Below are 22,308 nucleotides of genomic sequence, written 5' to 3'. Positions count from 1 at the left end.
GCAATTGCCCTCATAGAGCTTACCTTCTGGCAATAATGCAGAAGTTAAAAATGATTATACTAAAGATTAGCTGTTGTAATTGTGGTAATGCTATTAAAGAGAATAGGGTGTTTTGAGAAGTATTGTGTTACACACGTCTGGGAGCACGGAAGAAATGTGGGCTGTGTGCTCAGTCACTCAGTTGTGTCCGACTCTTTGTGACTGCATGGACTGTAGCCCACCAAGCTCCTCTGTCCATGGGATTTTTTAGGCAAGAATACTGAAGTGAGTTGCCATTTCCTCCTTCAGGGGATCTTCCCAACCCAGGGATGGAATCCTTGTCTCCTGCATTTCTGCATTGGCAGGCAGGTACTTTACCACTGAGCCACCCGGAAAGCCCATAAGGAAAAAATGCCATTCTGCAAAAGGCTTAATCTGTGAATTATCTGTTAGTGAAACAAATTCTAAAACAAACAAACAAAAAAACCTGAAATCACATTGGGAATTTAAATACATTCATAAAGTTGTAAGAAAAATATCTTACACATTTTTTCAAATCTTCAGTTAAGAATCACTTGTTTCATCTAAGAATCACCTAAATATTGATATATGGCAGAAACCAACACAATATTGTAAATCATTATCCTGCAATTAAAAATAAATATGTAAATAATCAGTTTATTTGGAAAATAACAAGTAGCTTAATATATTTCAGATACTTTAAAAATAAGGTATAAATTGGTTTTATGTTATGATTTATATAACAAAAATTATTACTGTAAAAAATCTCCTTGTGTTGTGTGATATGATTATCCTTGGTCATAAACTATTATTTATTTCTCTTGCTTGCCATCATGTCTGATGACATGAATACCTTTGTGGCCATATATTATCTATGTAAATAAATTACATTGAATATTAAAATCATGAAAAGTTGCAGTATTTGGCCAAATGTGTTTTTAAGCCTCACAAATGAAATTTCTTAAACTTCCTTTAGATATTTTTAATTTGTGTATTCTCATATATTGCACATATTTTTATTACTTAAGCCTTCTAATTAAGTTAGGCTATGTATGCAGTAGAGAAAAATTAATGTGGTTAGAGTGCCTTAATATCATGGTTTAAAATGTTTATAGATTTTCCTACCTTGGCAATTGTGTATTTTCCTATATACTGGGAAATTCCTGGGAATTCAAACCCTAAATGTCATGAGTAAGTATGCAATATGCTAAGGCAGTAAATGCTATGTTAAATTCTATTGTTCATAAATCTTTTTGTTTCTGAAGGAAAGAATATGTTGAGAATATTTTTAACGATTGAAACTTTGGAATGATAGAATGAGTAGAAAACAGTGGGCTATCAGGTGGGCCTAATTGCATTTCAATAGCATGTTTATGAGTTGGACTTCACAGAAGACTTCTTTGGATTCATTCTTTATTTTATATTTAAATATATCTACCATATTAATTATCATTAATTATAATCAGTGTTTAATATATAATTTTTATTCACTCAAATCTAAAAGATCATCTTCCGTTAATAGTCATAAAGTTTTTTAATCAGAGGATTATTGTAGTAAACTTGTGGCATTAGAAAAAATTTGTAAGGGCTTGAACCCAAACCTGAGATGTATTGTTGGCGATGTACTGATCACATTTATTGTTATCTTTTTTGTTTGCTGTCTTACAAAATTTATACAAGAACAGCACTGGGAATTTTGCATTTTAAGGATGTATACTGACAATTAAAACACTGCTTGAAATTTTTATTTTAAATATGACTATGGAACTGGAGTACTAAATGGCATGATATAGACTAGAAAATGGGCTAACAAAACTTAGATGAACTTTTAAGTAATATGAATTAGTATCTGCTTCTTTTAAGAAAAATACATCTCTGAACTAGGTTGTTCTGAGAGAATTATCAGCAAATGGGTGATTTATTTTCAGTATTTCTAACTTAACTGATAGCACTATAGATGAAAATCCCTGGGAAAGATAATGATGCTTATCATATTAGTATCTTTGATGTGATCATAAAACACAAGAATTTTATAAATGGTTTTAAAACCCAGGTTTTATGTTTAATCTTCAGAGTAAATCATTAAATATCTTCTTCATGTAGAATGTGTCCTAGATTTTGGGTAAGCCATAAAGTTAATGAAACATTCTTACTGAGAATCAAGGACATGCGAGCATGTAAAATCTGTTGTTTATTTTCTCAATAAACAATCTGATTCTAGACTAGAATACTATGACTACAAAAATGTACTGTTTTTAAATGATGAAAGCAAAGTTAATCTGTTGAAATTTGCTATTTTCACTTTGGAGTTATCTGTTCTTCTAGTAATTAGCGTAGTATATGGGAAAAGAGCATAGTTTTACATAAAATATTTTCTCTCATATTTTACTTAAACTCAAAAGTAGTCTGGTGCAAAAGCTAACTTCAGTTAAACTAAATGAATGTTTTAGACTGATAAAATTTCTTTTTCTCCAAAGAAAAAAACTCTTGGACTTAAATAGTTCAAAATCTACAATACTTTGAGATGTAATTATAAATGATTTCTGATATATGTGATGATCAATTGATAACTATCTATAAACAAAGATTGTCCACCTTGATTTGTCTTTTTCTAAGTGGAAGGTATGCTGCAGCTAGAAAAATCTACAATTGACTTAGCTACTCCTGTATAGTTACCTTGAAACATGGCAGTGCTACTTACCTTGCTGTATCTTATCTGGAAATAAGTGCTTATGACTTTCTGGAAAAGTGAGGGCAATGAAGCACTTTCCTGGGTGACTGTATGATCATACAATTTTTTTGGAACTTGGGAATATTCAAAGTAACAAGTTATGTTTTACTACTTGCTGTAACATTTTCTGTGCATAAGCCCCTAGTTTTAGCATTGTATGATTTCATGTATTAACTTTTAATTTTTACCAAAACAGAGTTTCCATATTGTATTTTTAATAGATCTGCAACTATGGTGAAGGCAGGGATTTTTTTTTTTTACTTAGTTCAACCTTTGGAGTTATGCTTTATAAAATTTATCGTGAGGCAAACTAAATATTCAAAAGGGTGTTATGTTAGTGAATTTTATACTTAAATTTTTTCCTTGATTATTTTGATATTTGTCCTTTTGTTTTCTTTCATTCTTGCATACTCTAACCTTTCTTAAAAGTAGAAACAATTTATTTCAGACTAAATATTTTAATTTAGTCTATAATTAGACGCTAGTCTATAATTAGATGCTAGTCTAATCCATCTTATCTGGGAAAAAAGAATCAAGGTTGTATTCTTGGTTAGTATTAAGGTTGGTAATTTCTAATTCTTTCTGGATTGTTTTAGAATGAATGTACTTTATTTTGGGAAAAGAATGTGATAGAAAACAAGCTAGATATTTTATAGAATGCAAATCAACTGATGGAAATTTTAGAATTAAGTAGACACCTTCAGATGTAAATACAGCATTGTTAACAAGGATATTCTCCTGGAATAATGTGAGATTTCATGATTTATGAGTTTACTTGCTCATTTAAAGTTGGTTCCATTTTCGTTAAACATACAGATAAATTTATAAGGCCAAACCTGCACTTAAGTGACTTTCTTTTTTATGATAAAGAGCATGCTATAGTTTGGAAATCAATTATTTTAAACTCCTTCAATAAGTACTCTAAGCATATTTTTCTTCTGCATTTAAAATTGCATTACAAGTAAGACTCTAAGGATAGAATCAGAAAAAAATCTGGTACAGCTAGGAATAATAAACAAGACATTTAAAAGATAAATATTTTTGTTAACTTTAAAAATAGGTTAATATTTCAAAAGATTATGCTTCACTTATTCCAATAGGTAGGTAGAAACTTTTGTAAATATTCAATAATCTTAAGGTTGTTGCAAAATTATGGAAAGTAATAACTAGTTTAGAAAACAAATTTGAATCACTTAGATTGAGGAGTTTTTCAACAAGATTTTTGTCACAATAGGGAAATTTTAATTTGAAATCTGCAAACTTTGATAAACATTTTGATTTTTTATTTAGATCTTTCCTGATCTTTATATTGTTGAGATACCTACTAAGTAGATGCTTTGCTTAGGCTTTATTTTGAAAAATATCTCTCCCTCCCTCAAAGGAAACATTCTAAAGTTGCTATGACCTTTAAAAAACCCTCATGTGTGCATGCTTTGTCACTTGTGACTCTTTGCAACCTCATGGACTATAGCCTTGAGGCTCTGCTATTCATAGACTTTTCCAGCAAAAATACTGGAATGGGTTGCTATTTCCTCCTCCAGGAAAAAGCCCTCATACTTATTATTAACTTTTAATTACATGCAAGTTCTAATACACATTTAAAGTCTTAAGGCTGTAAGTGTATATTTTATCTATATCTATATAGATCTATCTATCTGATCACAACCAGCTATAGTGTGACAGTAATAGACCCCTAAGAGAGGATATACTTTTACTGTCTTTAATCTCTCTAACTGGTTATTGGTTAAATGAAGTGTTAGAAAGATTTCTCATTAGAATTGCTGTTAATAGCACTGAAGGTAGAATGTTTGTCACAAAGTAAGGATTAAAGGAAAAGTAGAGAAATAGGAAAAGTGAAGGGGGTACTTTTAGCTTCTTCAAGGTTCATGAAAGTTTGTAATTTATTATAATAATATATGTGAAATAAGTTTTTATAGCTATTGCCATTGAAATATGACACAGCTGTTTAAAGGATATAGAGTATAAGCTTCTCTTTTCAAAAGTGGATGTTTTAATACAAGCAGTGTATAATAAAAGCTATAACCACAAAGAAGACAGGAAAGCCAAACATTTAAAAAATATATTTGGTATAACTGAAAGCTATTCATTGAAATTTTATGATTTAAATTAATATTTGGTCTGCTAATTAAAGTTAAGTGATTTTTATGTAAGATTAAAATCTATTTATTAAGTGATCATGTTGACATAAGTAATGGAAAAATGATTTAATAGGTACTTTCAGTTCATAGTGAGGTCATTGTTAAAATCTTTCATTTCCATCCTTTTCTATAGTATAAATTTTGTATTATTTTCTCAGAATAATTAAATTGTTGTTGCTAAGTATTACCATATTCTTCACAAGAGTAAAAAGCATTGGTGAATTACTTGCATAGTTAGTTATACCATGTACCTCTTTTTAAAAGTGTCTAGTTAATACTATATAATAATATATCCAGTTCAGGTGTTACCATGAAAAAGTATTTATTTTTTTCTTATTTGGCTTTTTATTTCACATGTTTTTATTGGGTCATATAGCATCTAGTAGAGAGAAAATTGATCTGTAATCAGGAGACCTGTGTTCTATTTCTGGTTCTGGCCTTGAGCTTATTTTATGACCTTGGGTAAGTCACTCAAAGTCTGTGTGCTTCAGTTATTCTCTATAAGAAATTAATAAATGGGTCAGAAAGAATTTTGAACGTTTTGAATCCATACAACATGAGAAATATTGCCTTAATGCCATTATAAAATACTCAAAATACAGGAAAATGCTAGGTAGCAAAAGAAGCTCCACTTATTTATGTTGCTTTTATGCTTTCTGTAAAAAAAAAAAATATTTTCTTAGAGGTGGAATATACTTAAGTGGTTATTTTGTCCAATTCATACTAATATCATTTTACCAAGTGTGGAAGCTGCTTTAGTAGTGTGGTAAATATGTATGTAGGGAAGGTTTTACTATAGGAAATGATGCAAAATATGATATTAATATATCTCAGCATTAACCTATTGTATTAATATAGCTCATATTTTCCTATTTTATCTCCTTTGAGAAATGGGTGGACTGGGATGCAAAAGAAAATATGGTATATAGCATGTTAATTTATGAGTGTATTTCAGAAGATAATACTTTTCTAGTGGTCGATCCTATTGGCAGAGTCTAATTTGTATTACAATTGTGATGAGATTTACTGTCTACTTTTAAATGGGTCAAAAGTGTGCTTGCATAGTAATCAAAATGACATTACGTTTCAAAATGTGTAATTTTTTTTCAGATCTCTGAAATTCATACCAGGATTTCTCTTCTCTCTTAAAACATAAAGCTTTGGTTACCTCAGTACTTCTTTCCTAGTGGAAAATTTTCATTTTCTCACTATTCAGAAAGAGATAAATTTGTTGTAGGAATGCTTTCTCTTAAGAGTTATAATTTCAGTATATCAATATTCCAAATATATTTTAATATAACACATTTTTCTATAAATCACTCAAAAACCATGATACAAGTGTTGCAGAAATGAGTGTGGTGTTTTGATTTAAGAATTTGTATCACCTGATTTGAAGCTAAGAAAGTAATTAAAATAGGCCATTTTGATTTTGTGTTATAATGTTTATCTGTATCAGTCATACTAACTCTTTAATATCTTTAGAAAAAAATTTTCTTAGAATGCTCACTTTAACAAACATTTCCTGCTTTATCACTGTATAAAATGTCTTCTGAACTTTTCCACTATCAATGGATAAAGAAGTATTTCCTAAATACGTGCCATATCTGCTATAGGAGGTGTTGAATTTGGATGGGCAAATTTCTATGAGAACATCAGTGATCTGTGATGTCTGTAATAATTTTCTGAATAAATAAGCCTTATAAGGAAATATGATCAAAGAAAATTTATCTTAATTGAATGTTAACTTGAATAATTAATATTTAAATAAAACCTTTTATTTCAGCTAGTCTTTTATAATGAGTTTTATTATACTTGTTACTCTAGGATATTTTTATAATGATAAGTTTTTGTACTGAAGTATTGTGAATTATTGCCTAATGGTCATACTTTATTTTCATATATGTACTGACAAATTTAGGAAACTTGAAGGGCACAGAAATAAACTATTTTTATTGCTCTTTTTGAAGATTATTCTATTAAATCCTTTCCTTTCAATGATAACTAAAAATTCTAAAAGCATTTTTACAGATCTGAAATGGACTTAGTAAAGTCTTAAACAATATGGTCTTACAAGTACTGTTGTTTTTACTAATGATATCTTTCTTCAGCATCACTGTTCAGGATTGGCTGTCCATAAATAATTGTAAACATTTGAATCCTCTTTATTTCTACACTAACTTTACTTTTCTGATTCTGCTAACCCATAGTAGCTTAACCAGTTCACCATCAGTTCTTTTGTTATTTTTTTTCTTTTAATATGGTATGTATTTGATTATATCTTCCCTACAACTGTGCACAGGATTCTTTCTCAAAATGATTTCAGGCCCTTTCCTTCAGTGTCACTTTTTACCTTTTGAGTACATCCACTCACACCCATCTCCTTTGTCTATGTCTGTCCATTACACGATGTGATCGCAGAAGAAGTGGACGCCACAAGGAGAAGACATGCAGGTCTGTCTCTTCTAATGTTTTCTTTGTTATTTTTCATTTATCTAACTTGTCTTAGAAATTTTTTTTTACTATATTTTACTTATTTTATAATTTTTCATTCTTTTCCTATATTAACAAAATGTTAAATCTGCAGGCATTTTTATTTTAGGTAGTTGTATATTCAACTTTTAGCAACAACTGCTCCAATTAGATGAATAAAAACAAAATGATTAATTTTATGTCATAGAAGTAATATATACATTTTTTCCATAACTGGGTAACTAACTCCAGATTCAAATAATATGTATGTTTATGTATAGTCAGGTAGGTTAAATTTAATCATACTTCAATTTTTTTTAGGCTTAAAACTTATTTTTAACTTTTTAATACATAGTTCTAAAAGAATTTTATTTCTGTCTTGAGTTCAGCAGTGTGTTAGAACATGGAAAATATTAAAGACCTAATACATGCCCTAAACAAGCTGTCAGTATGACAGAGTTAAAATGTGTGGATAACATGCTATGTTGATGTGCTAAAATGGATGACTCAACAATATGTTCTACAAAGGTATAAAGTCAAATAAAATTTGATTCGAATAGACGGCCAAACAAAGTTTCACGAAAGAAGTCACACGAACTAAAACTTGAACATTTATTCAACACTCATCTATTGAGTCCTCGCTGTGTGGTTCTGATCTCGGTGGAAATCACAGGGCACACAGAAGAGCCCCCTTCCTTCTGGGCCTTTTCTAGTATGAGTCTAACATAAGCGCAATAGTATTACAGGTGCTATAAGAAACACATACATATAATTTATATGTATGTGTGGACTACAGTGGAATCACAAAGGATAGTGTTATCATTTCCCCCTGAGAAGTGTGGGTCTTAGTTTGAGAAAGACTTCATGGAAGCAATGATTCTTGAGTTGAATATTGAAAGCTAGAAATATGTTGGCCTTATGGGTACAGAATATATCAGGCAGAGCAAACAATGTGGCAGAATGGCTTCAGACTTACTTAGACAAAAGTAGGCAGGGGAGGGTTTCTGAAGTCTGTGTAAGTTATTGAAGTGTATAAAGCAAGAGAGGGACACAATCAGATATTTGCTTCTAGAAAGACTACCTAGAAGCTTGGTCAGAAATGGACTGGAACTATAGAAGCAGAAATACCATTTATAAGGGTATTGCATAAATCAGTTGAGAGATCAAAATCGGCTGAATTAAGGTATCAGTAGAGGCAGTTGATTCATGAGAAGTTATTTAAAGATGTAGAATCTATAAGACTTAGTTATCAATTGGACATTATTGTTGCACGGAAAAATAAGATAATAATCTTGGGTGACTGAAATGTTTGGATAGGTGGTGTTATATTTTATCTTACAGGGAATATGAATTGAACAAAAATTTAAGGTTCAAAATAAAGAGTTCAGTTTGGGGATGGGTTAGTTTGAGGTTTCTCTGGAATATTCATTTAATATCTGTGTTTGGATATATGGGTCTGGAGCAGAGCTCTGGAGAGAAGTCTGAGCTAAATTATTTCAATTATAGTATTCTTAGCATGAAAATGGTTCCTTTTTTGTTTTGTTTATCTGATTATTCTGAATATTGTTCATTGGTGTGTATTATTTCAAATTTGCTCTTCAATTCTTATTATGTTTGCTTGGCATATTTTGAGTGCTATGAGCTTACATTTGACATTTTGTTCTACTTGTATCCTAAAATGGTAAGAGAAGTAGCATTCATTGTAGGGGAAGTTTGACCTAAGTGTATATGTGTTTACACCTAAATGTACATATAAACTGTTTTTGAAATATCCCCAAATTTTCAATTGATTACCAATCATTTTATTTATATATTTTATCCATTTAATAGATATTTTCTGTTCTTGGTTATATTCTGTATTTAATGGACATAATATTATTAACAAAAATCTAAGACATAGGCACTCAAGATTGCTCAGTCACGGGGAGTTCCCTGGCAGTCCAGTAGTTAAGACTCTGCACTTTGACTGACAAGGCCATGAGTTCATTCCCTAGTGGGGGACCTAAGATCATGAAAGCCATGTGGTGTGAAAGAAACAATTTTTTTTACAAGATTGATTAGTCATGGGAAAACATAACTCTAGTTACTACAGTGAAATTTTACAGAAAATGTAAATCACTCAGTTCATAATGAGGCACATGATATCAACTCTGTTTCAGTACTGTGTTAGATAGCTCAAATGTTATGAGAGACACAGTAACTTTGAGAAATATTTTATGTAAGTTTAAGCTTAACATTTTATTAAGTAATATTGTGGTTTTTAACCAAAAAGTCTCAAATGAAATATATGTTTATGGACATATATAAAAACATCACATCATGTATGAAAACTACTACTGATAGAGTATAATACTTAAACTTAGTTCTTTGAAGCCTTTAAATATTCAACTGTAAGGTAACAGAGTTAGGAACGTTCTTGGAGCTTGACACAGAAATACCCAAACGTGGGATAAACGTGATCTTGAGCATTTCTTCCTTGTGTGGTGGTGTGGAAGAAACTGGAAAGATTATTAGATAGAAGTCAAGATATCTAGTTTTAGTCCTATTCTTGCTAGTAAGCTGTGATTACAGACACATAATTTAATGTCTTTGGGTTTTAGCTGTTTCATATTTAAAATGGGGGTTTATAATGCATTGTTTTTAAATTTAAAACTTACTACTGATTGTAAGATGTTACTGCTAAATTTTCAAAATAGTTTTCATGCACTGTTGATACTATGATATTCAATTTTGCCTAGACCAGTTGCTCACTTTAATTCTCTTTCATAAAAATATTGATATTGGGGGAAATAGTGTTCCTGTAAGAAATAGTCTGAGAAGTAGTATTAGAGCAAAGACTGTGGTACTAAACCGCCTGATCAGTTTCACCACTTATTTGATATGTGATCCTGAGAAAGTTGCTATCAGATACCTCACCTATAAAATGGAGATAATAACACTACTATGTCAAAGTGCTTTCGTAATGATGAAATTAGTTAATATATACTATGTAAAGCACCTAAAAACTGTGTTACATAGTAAGCACTATATAAGTGAAACCATTATTTTATTATTATATAACATATTAAAAAGCAATTTTTATTTTAGATCAACTGTATTGAAGCCCATGAATTTTGATGTGTAGACATTCTTTCTATGATATTATAGAATGATAGCATTAATTCTTTTGTTATATTCATTACAAATGTCTTATTACTCGTTTGTGGCTACCAGTTTAGGAGCTTGTTGTCATACGAACTTGCACGTCAGGACTGCTACACCAGAAATGATCTTTATCATTTCAGAGGCAAGAGAGTTGGATTGAAACAGCAAGAACATTGAACCCATATAGGTCTGAATTCTAACCCAAGTCTGTCACTCACTAGAGATGTGACTTTGGGCTGCTTGCTTATACTTCCTATTGAGCAAAATGAACTGCATGTGATTAAGAAGTTAATTATCTTTGATGAAAGCATAAAAGAGTTTCTTTCTGGGAGAATGCCTTTCTAAGAATAAAAGCAATGAAAAAATTTAAAAAGAGAGATCTGACTAAAATGTGTCAGGTATTAGCTTCAAAATATCAAAATCAGCATAAACAAATTAAAAGGCAGACAACAAATTGTGAAACGTATTTGCAGAAACTCAGTATTAAGAGCCTTAACATCTGAATCACTTTGAAACAAATAGTATCAATTGTAATATAAATTGTATATGCCAAAAAGCTCTAATAGAAAAATGGGCAAAAGACATATACAGAAATTTTACTAAGCAGGAAACACATTGATCAATAAATATATAAAAATACTTTATTTCTTTCATAACCACTAGGGAGAGTGTGCTAAAAGAGTGGTAGCATAGTTTAATATAAATCTTCCTAAAAAGCAGTTTTCTTCAGTATAAACCAAGAGCCTTAAAATTTTCATAGATTTTGACCTGGTAGAAATAGATTCAGAAAAAAGACATATATTCAGAAAACTTCCTTTCTGCTTATTTAAAGTTGTATGTTTAATATCTATAAAAATATTGTAATTAATATAAATGGATTGGTATGAGCAGTAAATAGGTTTCATATAAAAGAGAATAAGTTAGCATGAATATATTAAGAGATAATTTCCAAAGGAATGTAAATTAGGTTATAGTTTAACTGGAGAGGAGAATGCTACCTGACAGATAATAGTTTCTTTTATCAGTCTGCTTTAAAGGTTGAGGGCTGGGGTATGGGAAATAAGGGGAGGGATGAGGAAGGAACTGATAATGGGAAAGCCAAAGTTCAATCGACAGCAAAATGACAATAAATAGAAATATTGGAGATGGTTAGATAGCATCACCAACTCATTGGACTTGAATCTGAGCACACTCCGGGAGTTGGTGATGGACAGGGAAGCCTGGTGTGCTGCAGTCAATGGGGTCTCAAAGAGTCAGACATGACTTAACAACTGAACAGCAACAACAACTGGATTAATCAATTATGTGACACAACTGACAGGAAGAACCTAGTCACAGGTTAGAAGGTCATGCTGAATGTGAAGGAGGTTGATAGGCCAATTCAGAGTATAGGAAAGAGAACCAGAAGGAATCTCTAAAAAGATTACAGATTAAAAATTGCCATATCTCAGTCTAAGGTTGGCTCATAGGGAAATAGCCTGAAGAAGCATTGCCAAAAAAGGAAATTAGCCAAGAGGAGATGTAGCTAGAAAAGAAAAAGGAGACGTGTTTAAAGGGAGAACGTTGGGAAAAGAGAAAAGAATTAAACAAGAGCTGAGAGTGGTGTGTTGAAAGAGAGTCATTTCATGACTAAATATTTCAGATTATGTGTTTTAGAAAACAGACCAGTATCAGTAACCTTACAAATTTTCTAATTAAAAAAAAAACAAAAATGTCCTACCGCAAACTGCTGTGCTGATTGTTGTTCAGTTGCTAAGTCGTGTCCGACTCTTTGTGACACTGTGAACTGCAGCACGCCAGGCCTCCCTGCCCTTCACCATCTCCCTGAGCTTGCTCAAACTCATGCCCATTGAGTCGATGATGCCATCCAACCATCTCACCCTCTTGTCACCCCCTTCTCCTCCTGCCTTCAATCTTTCCTAGCATCAGGGTCTTTTCCAATGAGTCGGCTGTTGACATCAGGTGGCCAAAGTATTGGAGCTTCAGCTTCACCATCAGTCCTTCCAGTAAATATTCAGAGTTGATTTCCTTTAGAACTGACCAGTTCAGTCTCCTTGCTGTACATGATTAAAACACATGTAAAGCTGTTAGCACAACTGCTAGCATGTACAGAGTATTACTATCATTGTTAAGAACTTAATTGTGCCAGAACATTAGTATCAAGTTCTAGAACACACAATTTTAACTGTATATTTTTTAAAGCATTGTTATATTTCATTTTATGTGCCTTGATCAGATAAAATTTTAGTCTAAAAACTATTGGAGAAAAATTATAAGCTTCATCTAAAATTATAAGCTTAGTCTGAAATCTGATCAGTGGTTCTCTGGGCTGGCATGGGAAGGACTGATGACCCAGCAGCGCCAGGGAACTTTTTAGGGTAACAAACACTCTGCAGCTTGATGGTGGCAGGGCTGCATGACTGTATGCGTGTGCCAAATGTCATATACTTTTGTACCTACATAGTGTGAATATTAATTTTTATAAATTATGCCTCCATACATATGACTTTTAAAATTATTGAAAATATACAAAATTAAAATGAATCTTAATATATTACTCAAATACTATCAAATATATGCTAATAGAAAATTTTACTTTATCTAACAAATCTCAAGCAATTAAGAGTCAAGTTCCCTCCCAAAACAGGGCATGTTAATGGACAAGGTTGACCTATGACTTCAGAGAGAAGAGATGACTACAGTGGATGAGCTGGAAAACAGAGAAAGGACCAACACTTTGTATCTAATGTAGTAATCAGTTAACCAAGAAAGATGAAGAACAAGCAAGGCGGTTAGCAAATAGAGTCTGGATATTTTAGACATTTATTGATAACTAAGGAAGAGCCGACATGAGAAGTAACTTTAACTTGTTTTGGACAAACTGTGTTTTAGGTGCTGAAGGGGATTTTGGGTGTATTTAGAAAACACCAAAAATGTGAGCCTTAGGGTTACAGGGAAGGTAGGAACTAAAGGGAGGAATACTCATAATTGAAGTGATGGTTGAAACTGTGGATTTAGACAAAATCACTCAAGTATGGATAAAAAAGAAAATTACAATAACACTTTAGGAAATGCATATATGTCAATGATGGGCTGAAAAAGATGAGCTAACAAAGTCATCTGAGAAAGAGCGAACAAGAGGAATATCAGAAAAATGTGGAGCCAAACTGATGGAGAGAATATCAAGAATAGGGTAGTATAGTATAGTAACACCAAGTGCTGCAGTGAGCCCAGTAGAATGGGGCTGAGGAATGATCACTGGGTTTGGCAAATATGACCTTTGAGGGAACTTTTGAGACCTAAGTTTGACAATATCAGACTTACCTTAGCTACAGTATTCAATGAAGTTTTTCTTTGAGTAAAGTCATCAGGAAATAAGAGGAAAGAAGCAATAACCAAATAATGTTGCACTTGACTCAGTATTGGAGACAGTAAGAGACTCTATATTTGGGTAGTCTAACTTGACAACTCAAATATATAATGCTCACATGCACAAGCACAAATGCTCACATCATGTAAAGGTCCAGTGTTTTTATACTAGATACAGTGGGTCCCATGATGATGAATAACTAATGACTAGGAAGTTAATTCCACATATTGCAGATTTTACTCTTGGGAGACCCCGTATAAGAACTAGCTCAGACACGGGGATTGGGAGGGTTTGGACTTGGCATAGTTGCAAAACTAGGACTCAGTGATCAGTCACTGTGGTATAAGTTATTTTAATCCATAACTGAGTTTCCCAATGCTTTGTAGGTACTATTTTTATTTCTAGTATATAAACTGAAAAATTCAGGTACAAATCTATTAAATAACTTACTCTTAATCATTTGAATGTGGAATTTAAGCTGAAACATTCAGATTTGGTGCCAGAGTCCATGTCTTCAGCCTCAGGAAATGGGGGCTTTATTGGCGACAAGGTAGAGAATGAAGGGAGGTGGGGTGGGTGATGCTGTACAGAGAACAATATGAAAGAACAAAGCTAGAGGTCTAGGAAGAAAACAGGAAGAGAGTTCAGGAAGGGAAACCTAAGGTCAGTGGAGACCAACTAAAGCCAGTCTGCAGTTTTACTTAGGATCCTCTGTGCAACTATATCCCCATTGTAATTTGGAAACTTGAATGAAATTCAGTTTAATCTCTAACATAGAGTTTAATTTAGTTAAATTTAGTTAAATTTAATTCAGTTTAATCTCTACTGGTGCCTCTTCATTCTTTCTCTGAGAGTGATCTCATCTAACTTTAATTCTCTTTCTTCTCAGTACTAAACAGGAATATTTTGTAAAATGTCCCTATTCATGAAGGCATTCAAGATAAATCTCTTTGAATGTTGTGTGACATTACTCTGTATAGTCATTCTTGCACCATTGACCAATACTAATCATTATTAACATCTTTGGAGAAAGAAATACACCTTGATGTCCCAGCATGGGTACTATTTGAAATCTACATATCTAAATATTTCAATCAAGGGCATATGGATTTAGGTACTATTAATTTCCAAACTAGTATACATAAGAAAATTTACATAGGTCTCTTTTCCAGCATAGATCTTATCCCAGTTTTTATATGATGGATATTTTTATGATTTTTAAATTAACCCAGTATTTTGAAGTATATTTAAATTTCTATTTGTTTCTAAACAAACAAATGTAAAGATACATTTAAATTTCTTTATTATACTCCTTTCAAACCTTCGGTGCTATTCTTCGATGTATGTGAATGGATGTAGTTGAAGTTTATTTTAAGGATATGTTAATTAGGCTCCAGATGTCAGACACAGTGTGATCTGTGATAATTATGTCATACCAAAACACAGTAAGGTGGAGACAAGACATACTCATGTTACTGTTATGACTTTACTACCCTGTGGGTTATCTCATCTATAATGTAGATTTTAGCATAAGGAAAAGTCAGAACATTCCAAAGTGCTTAACATGTATAAGGTATACCTATTAACCTGATGAATCTGACTCATGTTTTTATCTTTTATCAGTGGTTATTATACTTTTTGTTAAAAGCAATTTTAATGATAATCATTGCCTTCCTTCTTTGAGGGACTTACATTTTAAAATTTGGTTTATCTTCTAAAATGTATCTTGTGTTTTCAAAGATAAAGGAATTGGCTAATAAGTTTAAAGTAATTAAGTTATTAGATTCCTAACATTTCCCCCTAAACATGTCAATGTACACTGTAGAAAATGTTACATTTTAGCTAGTCTGAAAGATGCTTCTAGATTAGATTGCCCTTATGATCTTTTTTTTTCTGTACAAAATTTTTGGTTTAATGAGCTTTTCAATTCTCTCTGTCTCTCTTTCCCAGCTTCCCTCCCTCCCCCTTTTTTGCTTTTCTCCTTCCCTCCTTTATTCCTTCATCTCATTCCTCTCCCTGCTACTATACACACACACACACACACACACACACACACACACGCACACATTCAGTAAAGGAAATTTTAATGAATGCAATGCCAGAGCAAAGAGCAAGAATTTCTAAAACACTTTACATTTTCTACATTGATGAAATAGGTATTACAGTATAAAAGAACAAGCACTGAAACATTATTTGGCTTCAGAATTAACCAATCAGAGAGTTATATAGCTGAAAGGAACATAAAGACTATCTGATCCAAAATTATTTATTTTACAGATGGTGAACTTTATGCCCCGAAAGGTGAAATGAAGTGCTGGCACTTATAGGGCTTGAGAAATTAAGACTTGAACCTTAGTCTTGGCTCTTACCTTTTAAACTAGTGCTGTTTTTAAGAATTTCTGCAATCCCATATAATACAAACATACTCGTTACTAAAAATCTGGGTAGTTCCAAACCTTATCAACACTGTGATGATTACTTCCACTGAACTCTCCATGGTCAAAACCCTGATCTACCATGATTCCAAGTACATCCTGATTTTACACGTTGAAACATAAAATGGTGCTAAAATCCAAGTCCTCTGAATAATAAAATCTCAGTAAGTCTGTTCACTGAATTTAGATGTTGAAAATAGACATACTGTATTTCCTGAGATCACTAGACCACATCTTATCACATATGTCCTAAAGTAGTTTGAATATCAGTTTCTTTTGACTACAGTGAAAGGAGTCTTTGAAATTTGTCTATAGCATCTCCTCTGAAGTATCATTTAATGAATATGGTAGAGAGTTAATAAAGAAACAGCATACAGATACACAGAGTAACAGGTAACCTAAATATCTAACACAGATCTTTAAAGTTGAGAACATAATTCAAGAGACTATAGCCCATAACTATGAACCTCACAGTAAAACAACAGTTACATAAGTTTCTAGGACTCTTATGTTTCATTTAATTCCCTGTGTTACTTTTAGGCACTTATGAAGTTCAGTTTTCCTTCATTTCTAGGAGTCAAGATAATTTTATAAGTAAATGCAATATAAGCAAAACCAAATCATACTTCCTTTCATTGCAAATGTGTTATTTCCTAGTGACAACAGTAGAGAAATCCTCAAAATTGATTGAGTTAGAAATAGCTATTTCTCAAAACTCATGTGTCTTTGTATAGTTAAGATTACGTTTGTTTACACTTCAAAATAAAATGCTTCCATTTGCCCCAGTACTAGTACAAAATAATTTGGTACATAATTTATAATTTTTTCACAGTATTTATTTCCAAATCTTTTCTCAGTTTAATTTGTTCCAACATTTCTTAATTCTCTGCATTGCATTTATTTTAATAAATAATTTGGCTAATAAAAGTGTGCTTTTTATGAGGCTCTAGTATAAATATTTTAATCTAAAAATATGATAAAATTCTTTATAGACAAGTGATTATGAAGAAATTGTTCTAAAGTGAACTTAAGTTTTTGTTGCACAGTTTCTTAGGTCCTACACTTGAAAATAACGTGGAAAATTTAAGAACATGCCAAATCACCTTTTGTATTAATATACACAAAAATTGGAAAGATGTGCACTTTATTACATTTGGAAGTATTTGTTATTTTATACCACTTTTAATCAGTACACCCACATACTTTTATTTAACAAGAGAGTATGTCCCTAAGGTAAATAATTAATTATTGCACATTTGCATTTTTAAAATTATTTAATATTTATTTCCAAAACACTTTATCAAACCATGACAAAATATTTTCAAACTGGATCATTTGTCTTTGTTCACATTAACATTATATTTTGTGTGTTTTTTAATAATTTTTTTTTTCTGTATATTGTATGATCATTGTGGACACTTTATAAACTATATATTAACACATATAAGCCAAAAGCACTTATACTAACTTCTGGTAACCAATGATAACTGATAACTACTCTGATGTGTAAATCTTAAATCATTTTCACTCCATCTCTTTGTCTTTTATATCAGTTATGTGCATATATATTTTTATGAGTATATGTTTTTTAAAATTACTAACTATAGTACAATATCCATAATTCAATATTTTATAATATCTTTTATATAATTTATATATGTGAATGCATGTAAACACTATTCACATAATTTTTTGTGACTGTATAATATTCTGTAGACATGCCATAAATGCATGTAATCATTCCCTTATTTTGAACATTTGGAATTTCTTTTCCCCAGTCTTTAAAATTATCAAACTATAGTGCAATGAATATGTATGTATATCTTTGTACATTGATTTATTTCTTTAAGAAAGATCCTGGGATGTGAAATTTCAGGTTCAAAAATTTAAGGAGCTTGCTTTTTCTGTCAACAGCTAGTTTATTACTATCAATCTGAAAAGTATTTTTTCTGTTACTAGATTATTGAAAAAGTACTTAAAATAATCAATAAAATCAAAGAGAATACTTTCTTTTTGAATTGCACTTCCTTTGGAAAAAATAACATGACAAAATATTACATATTCTTATTTATCTCATGAGTCATTTTAACAATTTCTATTCTTACTCCTCTGACTTTTGAAAAACATCAGTAAGTTGTTTTTATAGTCTACCTACTGAATCTAGAAAATAAATACGCAAATAGCTGTGCTTTTTCTTGTGTCATTGTTACTTCAGAGTGAGAAAATAGCTGCACGCGCTGATTATATCTTTTTTTATTGCTCTTAATTTGGTACATGTCTAAATGGTAATTGCAGCGTTTAGAGAGTCCATGAATTTGGCCTTTTTAACTTTGTTCATTCGAAATGTTATTTCTATCACTGTCATCCTTGTTGTCTGTAACCTACTTTTGTTCTGTTGTTCCTCTTCCACACTGTTGGTATTTAAATGGTCTTTGACCTCCATGGGGTTTGCCAGGTGGAGCTAGTGGTGAAGAACCTGCCTGCCCTTATTTGTTTCTGTTTGTATTTCATTTTTTTGCTTCCCTTCTTCCTTGTTGATTTCATTTATTCCTAACCAGATTTTAATGCCTCATAATAAAATACGAATTGAAAATTAAAAAAAAAAAGAACCTGCCTGCCAGTGCAGGATACATAAGAGATTCACGTTCAATCCCTGGGTCAGAAGATCCCCTGGAGGAGGACATGGCTACCCACTCCAGTATTCTTGCCTGGAGAATTCCATGGGCAGAGGAGCCTGGCAGGCTATAGTCCATAGGGTCACAAAGAGACAGACAGAACTGAAGTGACTTTACACAGCACAGCACAGACTTCCATGATGCTGTAATCATAGGTTCTCTAATTTATTTTCTGGGTTTTTCTTTCTTTGAGCTTTGCTGTTGGACTTAAAAGAGTTTTCCCTCTTAAGATCCCCAGATTTAAATATTTTATTTAAGAATACATGATGGGTGCCTGAGTCAGCAGTCCTGCAATTTTCTGACCACTACGTAGCTTAATTATGAATTGCATTATTGCCAGACTTCAAAGTGTCCTTACTTCAAAGAAGTATGATGTGTGAGGCTGCTTTGGGACACCAACAGCTGTTTGTGTGTATATGTGTGTGTGCATGCACGCACACACTTAGAAAAGCAAACTTAAAACTATTGTTTGCACTGCACTACAGAAATCACTGAAGAGGTACTGAAATGTAGAAACCTAAGCTACCACTGTCTTGCTGCTGGTTAATCTGGTCATATTCAATACATCTGTGATTACTAAATCCACCTATAGCTTTAACTTTTTAAACTTAATTGCCCTGCCAGTATTATAAATATGACTTTTTAACTTTTTGGGCAAATACAGTCTTTTTAAGTTAAAAGTAACCACAACAATTATTTATTGGTTTAAGAATAAGTACACTTCTTAGATGGATTATATTATTAAGGCATTGAAACAAGAAATATTTTCTTAGTGTACTTAATAATTTATACCAAGAATTTGAGACAATTTAAATATTACAGTGTAATGTCTTTAATAACTTTTAAGAAATAGAAACATATGCAAACTTTTGTTGAATTGGGTTTGTCCAGGAAGACTGATAATCTTATTAACCTTCTAATCTACTTTTGTTATAATTTGAAAATATATTGATATTTGATTTGATATTGAACATTATAATGACTAAGTTTTTTAGTGTACTCAAATTACAAAATCATATCAAACCACTAAGATGTCTTCTGTAAATAAGCATAGTGTCATCACATATAAGAATATGACTCAATGATTACTAGATAAATTTACCTTCTAAACTTATGAACAAGCCTTTCCCAAAATGTATTTTTGAGACTATTTCAGCAAGATATTACTTGATAATAGATGGGGAAGTGAGCTATCTGCAATCAAATGATTAGTCATTATTACAGAATATTCAGGACCTTGTATATGCAATTTTTAGGGTAGATTTGAAGGAGAGAAAAGAATTGGAGAAAAATCTGCCTCATCACTTTAACTTACTTTTCTTTGGAGAGTCCAGCCTTGGACGTTAGAGTTAAAGTTGAGAAATTACATATTCTATTCCCTACCAGATAGCAAGCAACTCTTCTACTTGCATGTGTGCTAGGTTGCTTCAGTCATGTCTGACTCTTCACAGTCCCGTGGACTGTAGCTTGCCAGGTTGCTCTGTATGTGGGATTCTCCAGGCAAGAATACTGGAGTGGGTTGCCATTCCCTCTCCAGAGGATCTTCCCAATCCAGAGATCAAACCAGTGTCTCTTATGTCTCCTGCATTGGCAAATGGATTCTTTACCACTAGCACCAGCTGAGAATTCCTCTACTTGCATAGATTCCTCCATTTGGTTTTTCATTTATGGGAAAAATAAAAATTACTGAGTTTGATTGAAAGAAATACTGGTATTGAAAATATGATTTCTGGATTATTTTCCATAGCGAAAATGAACAACAACAAAAAATTATCTTGCTGGTGAAGAATCCCTTATAGTAGTTCTCTGTATTCAGGATACTTTCTTCTTGAAGGATATTATTATCTGTGGAGTGTTTTCTTTAAGAAAATAGCTTGATAAAAAATGTAGAAAAGAAGTGGAAGACTTAAAATACTATTGGAGAGAGGCACTGTTTTTCTTACAAATTAGGTTCCTGGGAGAATTTTAAGTTAAAAGTATATTTACCCAAGTTTGTTTACTGTATATTCACTAAGATGGTTCTTGAGATTTCATTGGTTAAGACTCTAACAAAGTAAAAATAAACAAATTATGTAAATAAATAAATACCAGAGCCTAGCCAAAAAAAAAAAAAAAAAAAAAAGGAATAAAAGGAAAAAGAACCTAATGAATTTTTCCAATTTAAGGACTATACAGATGATGATTGAGTTTGGAAAGATTTGTTTGAGATCGGAATTCAGTTGATATATTTAAATGTTGTATTACTCTATTTGCATCTTTGTTTTCTTTTAGCAAAAACAGATTAATATCCTTCTTAGCTTCCCATCAGTGATGTGTTAAATGTATGTGATGTTCCATAAACCTGATTCTACAATCTTCAAACCATTACTAAGGAAAAAAGTTCTTCATTGCAAAATTACCAAAATGCTTCAATGCAGGGTTCAGCAAGCTGTGGCCATGGACCAAATTCAGCCCATTGCCTATTTTGTAAATAAAGTTTTATTGGAATACACATGTACATTTTGTGTACATAAAATATATATGTTGTCTAAATCTGCATTCATATTACAATGGCAGAGGTGCAGCAGAGACCTCATGGTCTGCAAAGTCTAAGATGTTTACTGTTGAGCTCTTTACAGAAAAAGCTTCCCAACACCTGTCAATGTATATCCCATAATTATCCAGTAATCAGGAAGAATTTAATGTAGTGTCATAGGAGGTTGATGTCCAGAAAATAGTCTCGATATTAGAAAATGCATATATGTATATGTGTATGTGTATATATGTATGTGTGTATATATATTTACATATATGTGCATAAAATGTGTTTAAACCTTGTCTATTGTTGCTATTTATATTTAAAATACTATTTTGCCATTATAATGTCAAAAAACTTCAAAGAACCTTCCCAAATACTTACTTTAGCTAGTATTTTTTTAGCACACAACTTTTTGAAGCTTTTTCATTCCCTTGACCTTGGAGAAATAAACATATTTATCTGAGAATATCTCTTGAGGTACAAACAACTCCAATATTGTATTTTAATAAATAATAGACATTTATACCTGACCATATTTAACACATATCATGGAAGCACTCACTTGATTTTGTGTATCATTCAATTTATATAAATATATTTCTATTCCCCATTTTATAATTTGGCACAGAATAACTCATATCATTATTAAAACTTAACTCAAACTGATTAGATTATTTAAATTTGCACTTTTACTTAGAGGTCATGTAATCTGAACTCTGTACATTCTTTTAGTCAAGATTTTCTTAATCCTTTTTGAAACATTTTCTTCCCTTGGTATATTAGTTTAGTTATCAATTTTTACTTAAA

The 22,308-nt window shown here is 31.7% G+C and overlaps 1 protein-coding gene across 49 annotated transcripts in view; it reads left to right on the top strand.

The window, feature by feature from the left end:
- RIMS2 (regulating synaptic membrane exocytosis 2) overlaps positions 1–22,308 on the top strand; it is a 586,561-nt gene that overhangs the window by 413,874 nt on the left and 150,379 nt on the right. For 24 of the 49 annotated variants that reach the window (XM_070477266.1, XM_070477274.1, XM_070477272.1 and 21 more), the window contains one exon: positions 7,309–7,341. The exons of 21 other annotated variants lie outside the window; for them this stretch is intronic. In XM_070477266.1, coding sequence (XP_070333367.1) covers positions 7,309–7,341 — 33 coding nt within the window. The remainder of the gene's footprint in view (positions 1–7,308; positions 7,342–22,308) is intronic. 4 more of the 49 variants (XM_070477259.1, XM_070477279.1, XM_070477255.1 and 1 more) reach the window with 1 other exon arrangement.

Source organism: Odocoileus virginianus, chromosome 15 (genome assembly GCF_023699985.2).
Source record: "Odocoileus virginianus isolate 20LAN1187 ecotype Illinois chromosome 15, Ovbor_1.2, whole genome shotgun sequence".
Classification (NCBI taxonomy): Eukaryota; Metazoa; Chordata; class Mammalia; order Artiodactyla; family Cervidae; genus Odocoileus; species Odocoileus virginianus.
The sequence above is the reverse complement of the archived record's forward strand: the minus strand, read 5'-3'. Positions and strand labels throughout refer to the sequence as shown.